A 15,266-nucleotide genomic window follows, 5' to 3' on the forward strand; every position below is an offset into this window, starting at 1 on the left:
CACTGACATTCACCTCACCCACACTTCCTGAGCTACAAGGATGCTACAGGAGACAGAGACAAAAGCCTTGCTGAAGTCAAGACATACAACATCATCTGTTCTCCCCTCATCTACTCAGCCAGCCATTCCATCACAGCAGACTATCAGCCTAGAAGAGCATTATTTCCCCTCAGTGAATGCTGACTATTACTCACACTTTTCACTTCACGTGCTTAGAGGTAACAATGCAGGGTAAGTTCCTCCATCATCTTTCCAGGGATGGAGGTGAGACTGACCAGCCTGTAGTTCCCTGGGTCCTCTTCCTTGCCCTTTCTGAACAGACACTGGCTTTCCTCAGGCATCTCTGCTGTTCTTCATGACCTTTCAAAGATGATAGAGTGGCTCAGCAGTAACATCTGCCAGCTCCCTCAACACTTCTAGGTGCATCCCATCAGGACCCAGAGATTTGTAGGTGTCAAGTTTACCTAAATGATCTCTAACCCAAACCCCTCAAAGAAAATCAGGCTTAAGCATTTTATTTGCACCTGCAAAAACTTCAGAAGCAAATTTCAGAATTAAAGGAGAAGCACACGCTTTCTTTCTTATGGCAGACATATATTGCTTATGCCCTGACATCATCCTATTTTGCATGCCAAGCACTCATGTTTATGAGTCAGAAGGAAAATACATTCAAACAGGCTAAACCTGAAATAGCACAGCCTAACAAATCAACCTAAAAAATCTTAACTTCACATTTAAGTGTGCTTATTTGTCAGCATTTTTAAGGAAGATTTTGTTGTGCAAAAAAACGTTTTGAATGCAGCTGTAGTGCAATCACTTATTAAGTCTGAATGTATTACCCAAGTCAAAACAAAGTTAGACAAACTTTCACAGTTCATAACCTAGAACGCCCTTCATCTGCAGTTCAGAAAGGCAATCAGGAGTGATTTACTTGTTAGGACTAGAATTTTAGACTCCAGATTGGCTTGTGTGTGAAGCTGCTCTTCTCACTAATTAGAGAGATAGGGTAAAAAGAGCTGTAGCAGGGGAAGGAAAGAGAGGCTCGTGTCATTCTAATATCCCACTATTACCCTCCCTCAGTACCAACGCAGACATCCCCAGCTCCTATTAAAGCCCCACACAGCCTATCACCACAACTAAACAAAATATCTCCAAGCTAGCCATCTTACTGCCTCAATCCCACGTCTCTAACTACCATCACCCAAGCCAGCACTGCACCCACAATCCCAAATAAACTAACTCAGAGCTATTTTCTGACTCTTTTCTCCCTCATCTCTGCCAAATCTCTCTAAGCCAGCAGTTATACACTATTCACACTCCACCTCTATTTCCACATGGCTTTTCAGTGCATACACCAATAACCTCCCTAATCCCCCAAACCTCCAAGTAGACTTCCCAGGCAGGGACATCTATCCTAAGTCATCCCACTCTCAGCACTGTCCCAGCCACCATTGCCACTTGCTACTTAAGAGCCACAAGATAATACAAAGGACAGCAAAGATTTCCCCAGTAATGGAAACGTAATTAAGCATGATTTTATATTGTTATATAATCAGTAACATGACCTGACTTGCAACACTTAAAAAGCCCCTGCAACAGATATGGCCTAAAAGGGATGTGAAAATACTCAAATCATGAGAACAAAATGAGAAACTTGATTTCTTCCTCTCTTCACCCTTTCCCCTGTGAAGAAATATTCAACTAATCAAGTAGATGTGAAGAACTTTAGTCTAGCCTGTTTTTATTATTCCAGCATATTCTTTAGTTGCTATTCAGTGATGTCACTGCTCTGTTATAGAGACTGCTGCATAGAGCTTAACATTCTGAAAGTCACCTGGGCTGGATTTAACACCTATTTAGCTACTCAGGAGGACTGGACAAGAAACCTCAGGGTGTTCTCCTCATTCTCCTCCAGCACGTGAATAACTTCTGCAAAGATGGCAGCCATGCTTTTCCTCATTCATTCTTCTCTTCAGTAGAGTAAGTCAGATCAGCTGCTCTTATTTTTCATTCAAAGATCACAACCCCCAACAATGATTATTGTACTCCTCAGGACTGCATCATCTCCAGAAGGGAACAGCACTGCATTTATACAGACATGACTGACCAGATGGGGCTTTGAGAACCTGGTGTAGTGAAAGGCAGCCTTGCCTGAGGCAGAGGGTTTGGAATGAGATGATCTAAGTTCCCTTTCAACCAAACCATTCTATGATTTTATGTTAGCCTGAATAATACCCCCTTCTCCTCCCGCTTGTTTTCCTAGAACCACTTCCACCTATCATTTTCCTGAAGTTTTGCAGTAATGTTTGCCGTTTTGTTTATCTCCCACTAATTCTATAAGCCCTATTTCAGACTTCTCCAAATGTATTTTATAATATATACTCCTATAAAAGGCTACCAAGTTTAAGATTTTAGTTTCTAAATAAAATTACTATGACTCCTAAGGACTTGTTTCCAGGTAGAAGAGTGTACACCTCAATTTCATTTAGATCACTCTGCCTTCCTGCTTTAGAAAGCCCCAGGGTGTTAATATTTGTGTGAGCCATCACTTTCTTCTGCTCCCTTATCCTCTAAGGCTACTGGTCTGCTACAGAAAACAAATTTGAACTTACCCATTCTTTCTCAAAGACCTACCCTGGTGGTTTATTTTCTTCGTATTTTCATGACACTTCTCAGCATTATGCAAAATGTGTGTTTTGTTAAAATATTTCAGATTTGTCTGAACAGTTTGTAAGTGTATGTCACACAAGCTTTCTCTTTTTTAAAAGACTAAGCTAACAGTAGATATTATTGATTCCAAGATGACCTCAACCCCTTGTCTGAGAGCACTATTAGAAAAGCTGAGACTGAAAATATAATTTAAGACTTCTGTTCTAGGCCGGGCTCTCATAGTGATATTTGGTGATCAATGATATTTACTGGAAAAAGTTTTGCTGTAATCTATTGTAAAGAGGCATTAGACATTTTAGACTTCCTAACATCACCTGTTAGTACTTTTCCCCTCCCTCATATTGAAATGAGATCTATAGAATATAACTTTGCTCTCTATCACATGTAGAAACATCTCTTACCATGCTTTGTCCCTCTTAGCAGTGACATTTCATACACGCCTACAGCTCCTACCAACTTGGTTTTGTCACATATACTTGAGCATCTTATCTTCTAGCAAAAGACCTTTAGCTTTTCTATGACCTGAAAGTTAAAGTATCTTTCTCAGTTCAGTCCTGGCACTAACAGTTTAGACTCACATTCTCCATGCTGTTTTTCAGGGTACACAACACATATACACACACAGCACTTTACAATGTGCTATTCCACCCTTCCACCTTCTCAATCCTTCAAGAAATTTTGTAACATCACAAGAATTACTCTCTGCCTTCATCTTCGTGTTCACTTGTTGGAGGTAAATTCTTTCTCCTTCCCTGTTGCCTTTCTTCATTGCCTGGAGCCCGACTTATCTCAGATTTTGTTGGTCATTCCCATTGTTCCCTGGCTTATACTCACTTCCCTCTCCTTCCACCCCATGAAAATTCAGAGTTTTGATTCTGGAATTCATCATCTGCTAGCTTCGACTCACAGAGCAGGTAGGAAAAAAGGCAACTTTGCTGTAAAGCAAGTAATTTGTCTTTCCTTTCCAAATGCCATTCTTCTGTTACATTAGGTAATTCCAGAATCAATATTCCAGTCATGCATGTTAGCCAAAACACACCTATTAAATTCAATTGACCCATGTTGATTATACAGAAAGACACCCAGTTGCTTTTGATTATTTCACCTATTTCCAGCATTAGTATAAGCTATGGAAATGTTCCAGATGGGACAAGCTACTTGTGATCATGCCTAAGTAAAGGAACAACAGTAAGCAAAGTTGAGGAATCTAACCTCTTACATCAAGTTTTAGAGATTACATGCAGTAAATAAATCATTCTGTACAAAAAGGCAGCAAAACACATTTTAAAAAATTGTTCAAGACAGAGCTACAAGCATATCTGCATACTAGCAAGCAGGTGCTCTGCTTGGAAATGGCCTACATTTCTCAGTGACCACGTTCAGGAGCAGTAGCTGCTATTCAAACTCAGCACCAGAAAGAAGCCATACTTTGTAAGAACGACTTGGAAGATAAGGTGACTAATACCCTCAGCACTATGTACACCAGGTTTACAAGACTACCCTTCTTATAGATCAGATTCTCACCACAAGGAAGAATCAGGAAAGTAAGTTTGAAAGAAGAAACCACATATGGTCTATTTGTTTTCCAACGTTTATCATTCCCACTTCAGAAAAGAAGACTTAAGAAAATGAGGGGGAATAAAAATCTGACAGAAAGAATATAATCAAGAGTATTTTATAACATATATGCCCCCATCACACCTTTTAATTATTTTGTATGTATTTTATTTTTTAAACCGATTTGTTAGACACACAAGCACTTGAAATTTACAGAACACTGACTGAACTTAAATCATCTGCTTTAGCTGTAAACAGTTTCAGTCATAGCCTTACTTAACTCAGCAGAACATACTAGAAGTTAATTTTTCTAGAAAGATCACAAGCAACTTGAAAAAAACAGAAGTATTTGTTTAGAAGACTGGATTTTAAAATATGTGTTTATTCTCCCAGAAAAGAACAACTTACTTGCTAGCTTAGCCTGTAGTCCTGAAGGTCCAGGTTTTGATGTCTCCGACTTGGAAGAGCCTGGTAGAGACAGTTTTGTTTTAGGGAGACTGACTTTGGGGCTGAATCGAGCAGCCCAGTCAAACTTTGAAGAGCCACCTGTTTTACTTGGTTCTTTGTCCCTGCTACTCCTTCTTGGACTGGGGCTGGATGCAGAACGGGAACGTCTAGCCTTACTCTGGTCCTTTCCCTGTTTCACTCTGGCACCCTGAGGAACAGTAGAAGAAGCAGAGGCAACAGCAGAAGAGGAGGAGGAGGTGGAAGCTGAAGAAGAAGAATCGGTGATGGTGCCACACCCAGCTTTGGCTGAGGTCACCGATTTTGAAGCCAGCTTGGAGACTTTTGCTGACTTTTCTTCAGTGCCAGTTGATTCAACTGATGACCCACTCTTTATACAAGACAGATTCTCTGTCCTTTTCCTTTTCTGACTTCTGGAGCTACCAGCAGCTCCACCCTTTCTGGTGTGAGCCTTGCTTGTTGATGGCAATTGTGTAGACTTGGGCTGCTCTTGGTCTGAGTGTCTTCTCTTAGATTTAGTATGTGGCTTGTTAGTTTCTGAGGAAGTTTCAGTGTGTTGAAGTGCTTTGGGTTTTTTAGCAGAGCTAGGAGAATTGGTCCTCCTGTAATCTGGACTAGCACTGCGTTTAACTCCTCGAGAACTGTCTTTCTTAGGCACTTGCCCCGTTTTTTGCTTTTCTGTTGTATTGACACTCTCTGGATCTTCTTGTTGTGGTATTAAAACAGCAGATGAACTACAGCCTCTGTAGAAGTAAGCAGGAACAGCATTAGAGTTGAACTCAAGAAGCCTCACAGCTGTAAGAATTTTGCATTAGAAATGTCATAATTCTTTAATAGTGCTGCATGTAAGAAACACCGTTGACATTGAAGCAAACACCCCCACATGCTTGTATGAGAACAGTCATATCACACATATTTGCTAGCACAAAACCTAAGTAGATTGCAAAATAAAAGCACAATACACCACTTCTTCAAAAAGGAAGCTAAACTTGAATAGATTTTACTTTTATATATATGCCAAACTGATTAAAAACAAACAAACAAAAAAAATAAAAAAATCAAGCCATGAAGGTATTAACTGAATGTTTGAGAATATAAGTTCCACAAGAGAGTAAGGAGTGTTCAGTAATGCATAACTAGTCATAACTGGATTCTCATTCAAGAAAGGCTCTTAAAGAAAGGATAGTTTCTCAATCTTTAAATTGATGTAGTGAATCACATACAAAAATGGCAAAATTCTCTTCTATGTGATAAAAAACTGTTCCAGTGTGTATATAGCAGAAGCATACAAAGAGCAGACAAGCAATACCAACATCATTACCCGGAACACAGGCCTACTTTAGATTATTGCACATTTCAATTCATATTGGACATTGCTCTAAACTCCTTGGGCAATCTTCCCCCAACATGAGGCAGATGAAGGGGAGAAAGACCTTGCAAGTATTCCAGGACTAGTTATGCAGAAATAATTTCCTCCCCATCACTGATGGAATGCTCTTAATTGGTGAATTAGAAAAAGAAAAAAACAAACAGAATTGGAAATATTGAAATATATCCAGTGAATGCAATACCTAGATTAGTTAAAAATCCATTAGTCATATGTCTTATTAGAACTCAGTATAACTCAATAATTACACAGATTTTTGAAGTGCAGATAACACTGGTTAATATATGAATATGAAGCACAATTACCTTTTAGAAAAGTGTCCCTTGGACTGTTCAGAAGTAGTATTAGACTGCACTTTGGGTGTCTTTGAAATAGATTTTCTACTCTCAGGAGGGCTATGTGCCTTATGTTTTGCCTGCCCTAAATGTGACCTGTCAGCAGAAAGTCAAAACAGAAAGCTATCAGGATTCCAAGATACAGATACAGACCTGTAGGAATACTATTTTTGGAGCATTTACACATATAAATTTACAGCTACAAGTTTTTCCATATCAGCTCCTAACAATAAAGCAGCATTTCAAAAGAACCACCTGATGCAGTTACAAATCACTACTAGTGTAACTGTTTTGCAGAGCACACAATTAGTCATTTTAAATGAATAAAACATCTTCTTACATCTGAGTTTTGCAGATACGTTCAGATCTTTCTAGTGTGCATGAGTACTGAATTATTCACTTAAGCATTAAGCTAGCACAGTAAAGCACAAGACTAGAGCATCTGTCAAAGATCTCTTCTCAAAAATAGATATATACACATCTACTTCCAGATTCCAGGCATTAGGACTTCATACAGTGATGATTATTTACATCTTTGCTCCTCAGTTAAAAAAAAATAAAATTTAAGTGCTCAGAATGGGAATGCAGCCAGTTCCACTTGGTAGGAAAGCTCAACCATACCAGTTATTTTCTGGCTGCAAGATCTACCTGTTCAAAAGATTGAGAGCTGTTTGTTAACAACTGAAGCAAGAGTAATGAAGAAATGCACACCACCAATGAAGGCAGTCAAATGAGACAGGATACTTGTGATGTCAGAGACAGGAACAAGTTTCAAATAGATAAGCTGTAAGAGGTCTTCTAAGCAGCTTTCAGCTGCATGAAAACAATGGTTTATTGTATGAGCTCTGACTGAAGGACAAAGATAATAGTATACATCATGGATAAAATTTAAGACTTAAGTTACATCTTCATATATTCCACATTTACTTTGAAACCCACTCAGAATTACCACCTGCAAGACTCAGAAGAGAGGGCTCATCAGCATTTAAAACAGGACAGTATAAATAATTGCTAAGGCAAGAGACATCTCACTTGCCTGGATAAAATGCACTTTGGACTCAGCTGGTACCAGGAAAACTCTGCTGCACATATCCTACTTATACAGAAGCCCTAAGAACCACTAACCTTGGAAAAACTTCAAACTAGTCTAGTATTTATGCTGAAAGAAGCAATATTTCAGAGTTGAAGAACTGCTGATTACATGGTCAAATGCTATTAACCCAGACCTAGATAGCCTTCAAGCTGAGGTCTGCAAACATCCATGGAGGATGGGGAGGAATGTGGACTTTCCATTTAAGTAAATAAATATCACGAAGTTTAGGCCAAAAGACAAGTAGAAGTGGTAAGAGTTCCACAGGCTTTAAAATAGCTTCTTCCAATGAAATGCCAGATGTCTAGTAGTAAAGGCAGAGCTAAGCACACTACTGACCAGAAAGCTTCCCATCCTCTTCAGGATTTCAACACATACTTGAATCTCAGTAGAAAACAAGTACCAAGTCTAACCATCAGATGATAACCAAATGCTAATTTGCTTAGAGTCAAAACAGTAAAACTTCAGTAATATGACTTTTTTTCTTGATAACTTTCTTCTGCTTTCTTCTGAATTATTCTCATTTAGGCAGTTACTCAGATGAATGCACATAGACAGTATATATTCAACACTTTCTGTGCCCCATCTAAAAGTGTGACAGTCTGAAAAGATTAAATTAATAGTATCTTCTCCATACTCCAGTAATTAATTTTTCAGTAATTATTTATCATACTGTAAGAAATATTGTTTACTATCAAAAGCAAGTGAAATAAAACAGTCAGATTATAAACTGGAGCAAACTCCATCAAGGTAAACTTGGGAAAGTTTCACCTAAATCTTGAGTGTTTGGATTTTCCTTTTCCCAATAAAAGATTTAAGGCATGAAATTTAATTTTCCCCACAAAATATTTTTATTATGGGAGTAACAGACATTATTATATCATTTATACTTGGCAGGAGTCTCAAGTTTTATGTAAGCTAAACTGATCAGGGTTCATTTATTCTGAAGTACATTTTAAAAGGTTACTTCCCTGTAAAGATTTTTGTTTTGCTTTAGATAGCCACAAAACACAATAACTGAAGGAACTTTTCAACTAAAATACTACTAAAACAATAGATGCAAAACATGCACTGAAGAGTTTCCACTTGTTTCTGGCCCCTCCCCTTTCACATTTAAACCCAATTCTTACAAGTTTTACAAATACACTTTCATACCAATGTCCAATTTGTGTGGACTATTAAAGCTACAGCCATATCCTAGGGATCATGATACATGCAGAGTATTAGCATTTGCTTTGCTTTCTTTATCCATCAAGCTTAAGCAGAAAGGTTACTCTAGAAACATCACAACTGAGGAAAATTATTTTTTTATTTTATTCTAAAACCCCTACTGTGCCCTCGCTTCTCAGTCTGAGTTAAATCATTCACCTTGCATATACTGCAAACAGAAGATCCACAATACAATAGCAACTGTGCATGCAGCAGCATGTCAGTCAACAGGAACGTGACATGAACTCCCCTCTCAGGTTTATACAAGAACACTGAGGATTTGATTACAGGATTAAGGTAAAAACTTTAAGTATATACCAACAAGTACCATTGTCCCAATTTATATTTTAAGTTGTGAGCTTACTTAAGGTCTCCTTAAAATGTTAACTCACATAAAGGTAGTTAGAATAGTCTGTAAAGCTCAGAATAAGCAATGCTTGCAGAGCAATCAAGTGCTATAAAAGATAGATGCACAGCTGGAAGGCTGATTTTAAGGTTGTAAGCTACTTATACTTCTGTCTACAATCCAAGGCTTTTCACTTGTAACTCGCCATTACAAGTTCTTCAGTCTTTTCCATTAATGTATCATTCATTAAGAATCATCATTCCAGCAACAAGTGTTTTGAGAGACTAAGTTCCCCATTAATGGCAAAAAATGATGAGCTAAGTATTTATGAGCTTGCATTCATCCATTTCCTCTCTCAGGGGCAGCTCCAGAAAGACTGAGCTCCTGCTGCACCTTCAAGTTGTGTTTTGTAGGGGTATTTTGTTTTCCTTCCCTCCCCAAACTTAAAGACAGTTTCACAAAAAACTCCAAGGCTTCATTCAACTGTGCAAAGCTGTCTGCTGATACACATTTTAATTCACAGGCAGACACTCAAGTTTAGAGTAACACACACAAGTTGACAAGCTAATCACCATTTAGCTTGCTGTGTTATATAAACAATATGGTGGAAAATGCCAGCCCTGAGCAAAACCATAATAAAGAACCAACTAGAACCTGTTCTCAGAGAGTTACTCTGTGCATGTGAAAAAAAAAACAAAAAAAAAAACACCAAAACACCTTTTGAAGTCAGTTAATAAACCAAGTGTTTAATCTTAGTCATGTTCCTCAGCAGCTGAGAGTGAGCTATTAAATACTTCCAAACAAAGTCTGCAATAACTATCCTTTTACTTCTGTCAAAAATGAGATTAAGTAAAAAGGGATAGCACAGATGAAAAAAGCTGTGGAAAAACACCTTTCTCTCCTCATAAATACTCCAAATGTCTTCCCCACCAACTCAAATATCACATTTAGTTTTTCACAGGTCTCAGGTAAGTTCTTATCAGTTAACATATCACCAAGGCTGGTCAAAAAAACAAATCCTGTTTAGAGCAGAAGCAATATAACTGACAAAAACACTCTGCTTATATCAAAGTCCTACACACAGCCAACAAGGATCTCATTTACCATTTAGCCTTCCATTCCTAATACATAAAAACATGTAAATATTTTATTCCAAAACATTAAAATTAGCTTATAAAGTATCCTACTTTCATATAGAACAACAGCATTGCAGTCATTTATGCCAAAGTGATATGCTACTTAAATACTACTCCTAAAGATTCCCTAAGACTAACAATATGCAAAAAGATACTGTCATTTAATGCCACTAATAAAAAAATAGTAATTTTTGCAGCACTGGCAAAAAAAAAGTTCTAGTACATGGGACCACTTCCATGACTCTATACCAACACAGTGAAACACTGCTCACAGCTGAAAGGAACAATCAACTGCTCCATGTCCAGAAAAGATCTTATTGTGTGCCTCACAATACCACTTCCAAATTGCTCCCATTCAAAGTAAATCCTATGGCATCACTGGGAACCCAGCCAGGAGGGCACAATTCTTCAATACACATGGTAACAATGTGTGTTAATACAGTTAAGAAAATGACAGTAAGTACCTTCCACCCCCTCCTCCTACCCCTATGAAAAGAAAGCTTCATTAACGCATCTGCTTCAGTTTACTGCTGCAAAGGGAAACTTTAGCATCATTATTGCTTCCCTAAACACCTGCAAAGAGTCACCCTTCAGTAGAGAGTGCTCCAAGACACACTTCAGAGAGGGTTCATGCTGTACCATTATAAAGGCGCCATCGTGTAATAGTAATTCTAAATACTTTTCAAAATGGTAGTAAAACCAGTAAGAACTGTAATACCTACAAGAGCTGAAATTCATCCAAAGCACAGTTATTGTAACATCACTACTGACAACAGAAAGTGAACAATCACATTACTCCAAGTTCACAATTTGCTTACATGCATACATAGGGAGGGAATGACACCACCACCAGTTCATATACCCCTTTTCAAATACAGACTCCCTCTTTCTTGGAGGGAAAAGCCCACATCGCTGGTGCAGCACAAACTGCAAATAAACAGCATGTGTCTTTCTACACTTCCTTGAGCCTAGCATCATTGTTTGTACCTTTAAACAATGCACCCCAAAATCGAGCTCTCAAAGCTCCTATTAGGCATCCCCTGCTCACTGTGACTCAAGTATTGATGTTATGGGGACATCAAACAAGCCCAGTCTAGAGGAAAATGGGTTTGCATTGCTGCTTCCAGGTTAAGCCAGTCTGTCAATACTCCACGTAACAGGAGGGAGATTCTGCATTTAGAACAGACCAGAGAGAAGTTTGGAATTTCCAAGGTCTTCATACAAGTGAACAGCAGCAGCTCGTTAAACTGGCAGAGCTTTAACAAAATACCTTTAAGCTGTCGAAGTGTCAAAGATTATAGAAAGAAATACATTAGCACCTCAGCTTGGCAGCACTATCATCTCCCTCTCTCTTGACATCTTTATCAACCAAAGTCTCTTACATTCACTCACCCAGCCAGAGCATAAAAGATCGAGACAACTCTAAGGTTATTACAATGCCATCTGGCCATACCACACCTTACCTTGGATTACGGCCTTCAAATCCAAGTCTGAAATTAGGAGTGACAAACTGCATAAACTCTCCAGGCTTTCGTGTCACTTAATTTGTATTTTGAAAATGCACGCAGCTCAGCCACAAAAAAGCTTGAAGAAAAAAAGCTATTGCATGTCCAGCACTGAGAAAGCTATTTATACAAAGCAGAAATGCAATCAAGTACACAAGTTCAGGCAGTATCGAAACCTGTCCTTGCTGGAAGGGTTATGATTGCATATCTATGACCAAAGTGAAGTAACCTCCAACACTTCAGAAGGTGTGGCCCTTAAGTCTGCTTACAAACTTTGTGGCTAATTTTAGGCATGAAGCAACCCTCTACCGAGTCACATTACTGTCTAATTGCCTCTTTTTTATTGGGAAGGTGGGGTGTTGGTAGTTTTTAATCTCTGTGTATTGGTTTTTTGTTTATTGGAGAAGGGCAAGAAATATGTGGATCCAATAAAGTGGCTGAATAAAATCTCACACTATATGTACAACATCAATAAATAGTATGGATCAACAGAAGAAAATCTATAAAGCAAGACAGTTGCCATTAAGGACCAGTGTCCACCATCTCTGCATTTCAATGATTTCTACTTCAAAGCATACCAGATTACAACCACAAGTGACCAGCATACACAAACTGCTCTCATAGAGCACAACTTCCAGTTCAGTTTCATCCAAAAAGATTCCAGTTCAAGTGCTCCAAGACCATTCCGCATTAGCAGGTGGGGATGACTGACTGGCTTCAAAAGAACATTCCCAGCTCCAACTGAAACACTAACAGATACATCCCAAGTTCAGTTATTTGCACAATATGAGCATATTATTGAAACTAGTCTTTCCACAGTTTGTTTATTCTATTTTAAGCAATTTTACAGCTGAAACTGAAGAGTTTCATTTTACTGATGATAAATGCAAGAAAGACTGAAAACAAATTGTCTCAGGCATCCCAAAAAAAAAAAAAAAACCTTAATGTAAGAAAAGGTGCATTGTGTTTTGCTCAGTGTTTGTTTGGGGTTTTGCTGGGTTTTTTTAATGTAACAGCCAAAGCAGTGTTTATCACTGGAGTACAGCAAGGCATAACAAGACACATCAAGCTGTGAACTCTAGACCCTCCTGTATACTGCTCAGCAGCAGAACTGAAACATCCTACACCACTGAATGCTAGATACATGGAAGGGTGAGTCCTGTGAGGTTTATGACAAAGACAGGCACCAGCTAAAAACTGTTACCTGAGAGCCTGTCTCTTTCCATGCCATCTACAAATTTTTTAAGGATCTGACAGATCTTACATTGGTGCTTGTACAATAGCCATTTTTGCCCAGCACCTTATTAAAAAGGAGATGCTGATGACAGTAAAAGAAGACAAATTAATTTTAAATTTTATATTAACCAGCATACTTTAACCAGGCTTTTTTATAGGCTTTGCCAGCTCAAAATGCTTGCTCAGAAATGCAAAGGAAGGGGATGTCCTGTTCTAAAGAGACCCAGATTCAAACAGGACTGTAAGCTTCTTCCATCCTCTTTACTTTACCAAGGAGCTCTAGTTCTGATAAAGGTCTAACACAATTTAAGAGTGCAATACACAGATCTGGTGAAGGGTGGAAAAAGTCCAGTCATTTCAGACAAGTGAATCTTCAATCACTGTATGACAGAATAGGAGATCACAATACACCAAAACAATGGATGAGTGACTTTCTTAAAAGGAAACACTGCTACCCTTAAAATTCTTCAGTTTGTCTGACTCGCTGTGGAGCTTCTCCCTGGCATTCTGCTGTAAAATCTGAATGAACATCAGAATCCCCCATCTCATCTCCAAATAACTTGCCTCCAATTCTTTATTCTAGAAGAGCTTTATTCACCCCAGGTGAACTTCAGTGTAAAAGGAAAGAGTTGGTAGGGCAATACCTAATTTAAATATCCACTGAGACGCAGAGACAACACAGAATGGGCAGAAAGGAATGAAGGGCTCACTATGCCTATGTTAAAAGAGCTATTCTCCAAAACCAATTCTAGCTTATAAAATAATCAGCTACATAAGGCAGCAACTTCCTTAGGCCACATTGAGGGGAGAAGCCTTGTGTTTATCATTCACTCTTCCACTTATACACTAGATTAGTTTAGACAAAGTGAAGCTGCATTTTTCAGATTGAATTAATTCTCCCCAAAGCTCCTTAGAAGTTCGCTTTCTTCATCCATTCAACAGTTGTTCAACTTGTTCTCAGTTAGACTTTACACTAGTAACACATACATGTCACCTCCATTAAGCTTTATAGCCCAGTTCCTTCATCATAAAAGACTTCTGTGCCACTGACCTGCAATGTTTTAATACTCATCCCGAAAAAAAAAATAAAAAAATCAAGCCCTAGGTACACATATTCAACAACTGCACCAGTAATTTATCAGAGATTAGAATACAGACAGATTTGCCTACCGTCACGCTATAACCTTTCCTCATTAGACTGATCTTTTAACATAGTTAAAGAAACTTATGTCCATACAGGCTTCATTCATGGCAGGAACAATACAGTCATGCATGGAAAAGTTTTAAGGATCTTCTTTGTTCTGCACTGCAGAGGCAATCACAAAGCAAATACAATCTGGTCCACTTGTTCACTACATCAGGCATATTAAATAATGGCAAACCTTTTTTTCCCTTGAGTTATTCAACAGCTGCACAGGATTTATACGCAGTACAAAGGTAACAGAGTACCAGTTATTCAGTCTTCTCCAAGAAGAACACATTTACCAGATTCCCAGTAATAGACTCACTCTGCCATCCCCCTCCCATACTTTTAATAGGGAAGAAAGAGGGATAAAAACTTTGTTACTACTTGTGATTTATGGAAAACAGCTTTTTCCCCCTATAGCTCTACTACTGCTATTCTAGCTGAACACGTATGGTAGTGAGTTATCCATGGGTTTACCCCATGCAGTAACAGTACGGGTAGCACTTCAGGGACAGAAAGATTTTATGCAAATTTCAACACTTGGATTGCAGGGTGAAAAACATTATTCTTTAGATCACATCCATTTCACTGTTAGACATCTGAACACTCACAGACAGCAGTCATACCTTCCTCCTACTGCGTCGTCTTGTGGCTGGGCCCCGGCAGTGTTCCTCTGTGAACGTCGCAGTGACCCCCCTGGATTGTTATTAGGCCGGTTGGACATTGGCACCTCTCTCCTGAAGGGACATACCCTTTCTAGACACTATCATTCACTGAAAAACAAAAGAGGAAGAGCCATAAGATATGTGGCATGAAGACTCACCCCCACACCTCCAGAGGCAAATCTAAAATGCTGTTGTTTAAGCAAAAACTGAAGACAAAAAACTTTCAAACAATTTTTAGTTAAAAGACACATGGACAAGGTTCTTCTCAATAAGATTTAGAACCTTAATACGGAGCAACCAGGTTTTGGTATATATAGCATGCAGATGATATACTGAACTAAACGACCTTTAAAGATCCCTTCCAACCCAAACTACAAACTCCTCTGTGATTTTGTGATGACATGCTTCTTTTCTAGCAGGCTTCTCTAATTATAAGGAGACAGGACAAACGCAATTTAGGAGAATCTATGTTTATCAAC

The 15,266-nt window shown here is 38.6% G+C and overlaps 1 protein-coding gene across 5 annotated transcripts in view; it reads right to left on the reverse strand.

Annotated features, from left to right (window-relative positions):
• The window catches only part of TRIP12 (thyroid hormone receptor interactor 12), a 78,301-nt gene that overhangs the window by 37,862 nt on the left and 25,173 nt on the right, over positions 1-15,266 (reverse strand). For 3 of the 5 annotated variants that reach the window (XM_088170764.1, XM_014877867.2, XM_014877866.2), the window contains exons 2-4: positions 14,749-14,895; positions 6,385-6,510; positions 4,636-5,435 (exon numbers count right to left, since the gene is read on the reverse strand). In XM_088170764.1, the coding sequence (XP_088026890.1) occupies positions 4,636-5,435; positions 6,385-6,510; positions 14,749-14,846 (1,024 nt within the window). In that variant the 5' untranslated portion in view covers positions 14,847-14,895. The remainder of the gene's footprint in view (positions 1-4,635; positions 5,436-6,384; positions 6,511-14,748; positions 14,896-15,266) is intronic. The other 2 variants (XM_088170765.1, XM_014877871.2) reach the window with 1 other exon arrangement.

Source organism: Sturnus vulgaris, chromosome 10 (genome assembly GCF_052056855.1).
Source record: "Sturnus vulgaris isolate bStuVul1 chromosome 10, bStuVul1.hap1, whole genome shotgun sequence".
In the NCBI taxonomy this organism is placed as follows: domain Eukaryota; kingdom Metazoa; phylum Chordata; class Aves; order Passeriformes; family Sturnidae; genus Sturnus; species Sturnus vulgaris.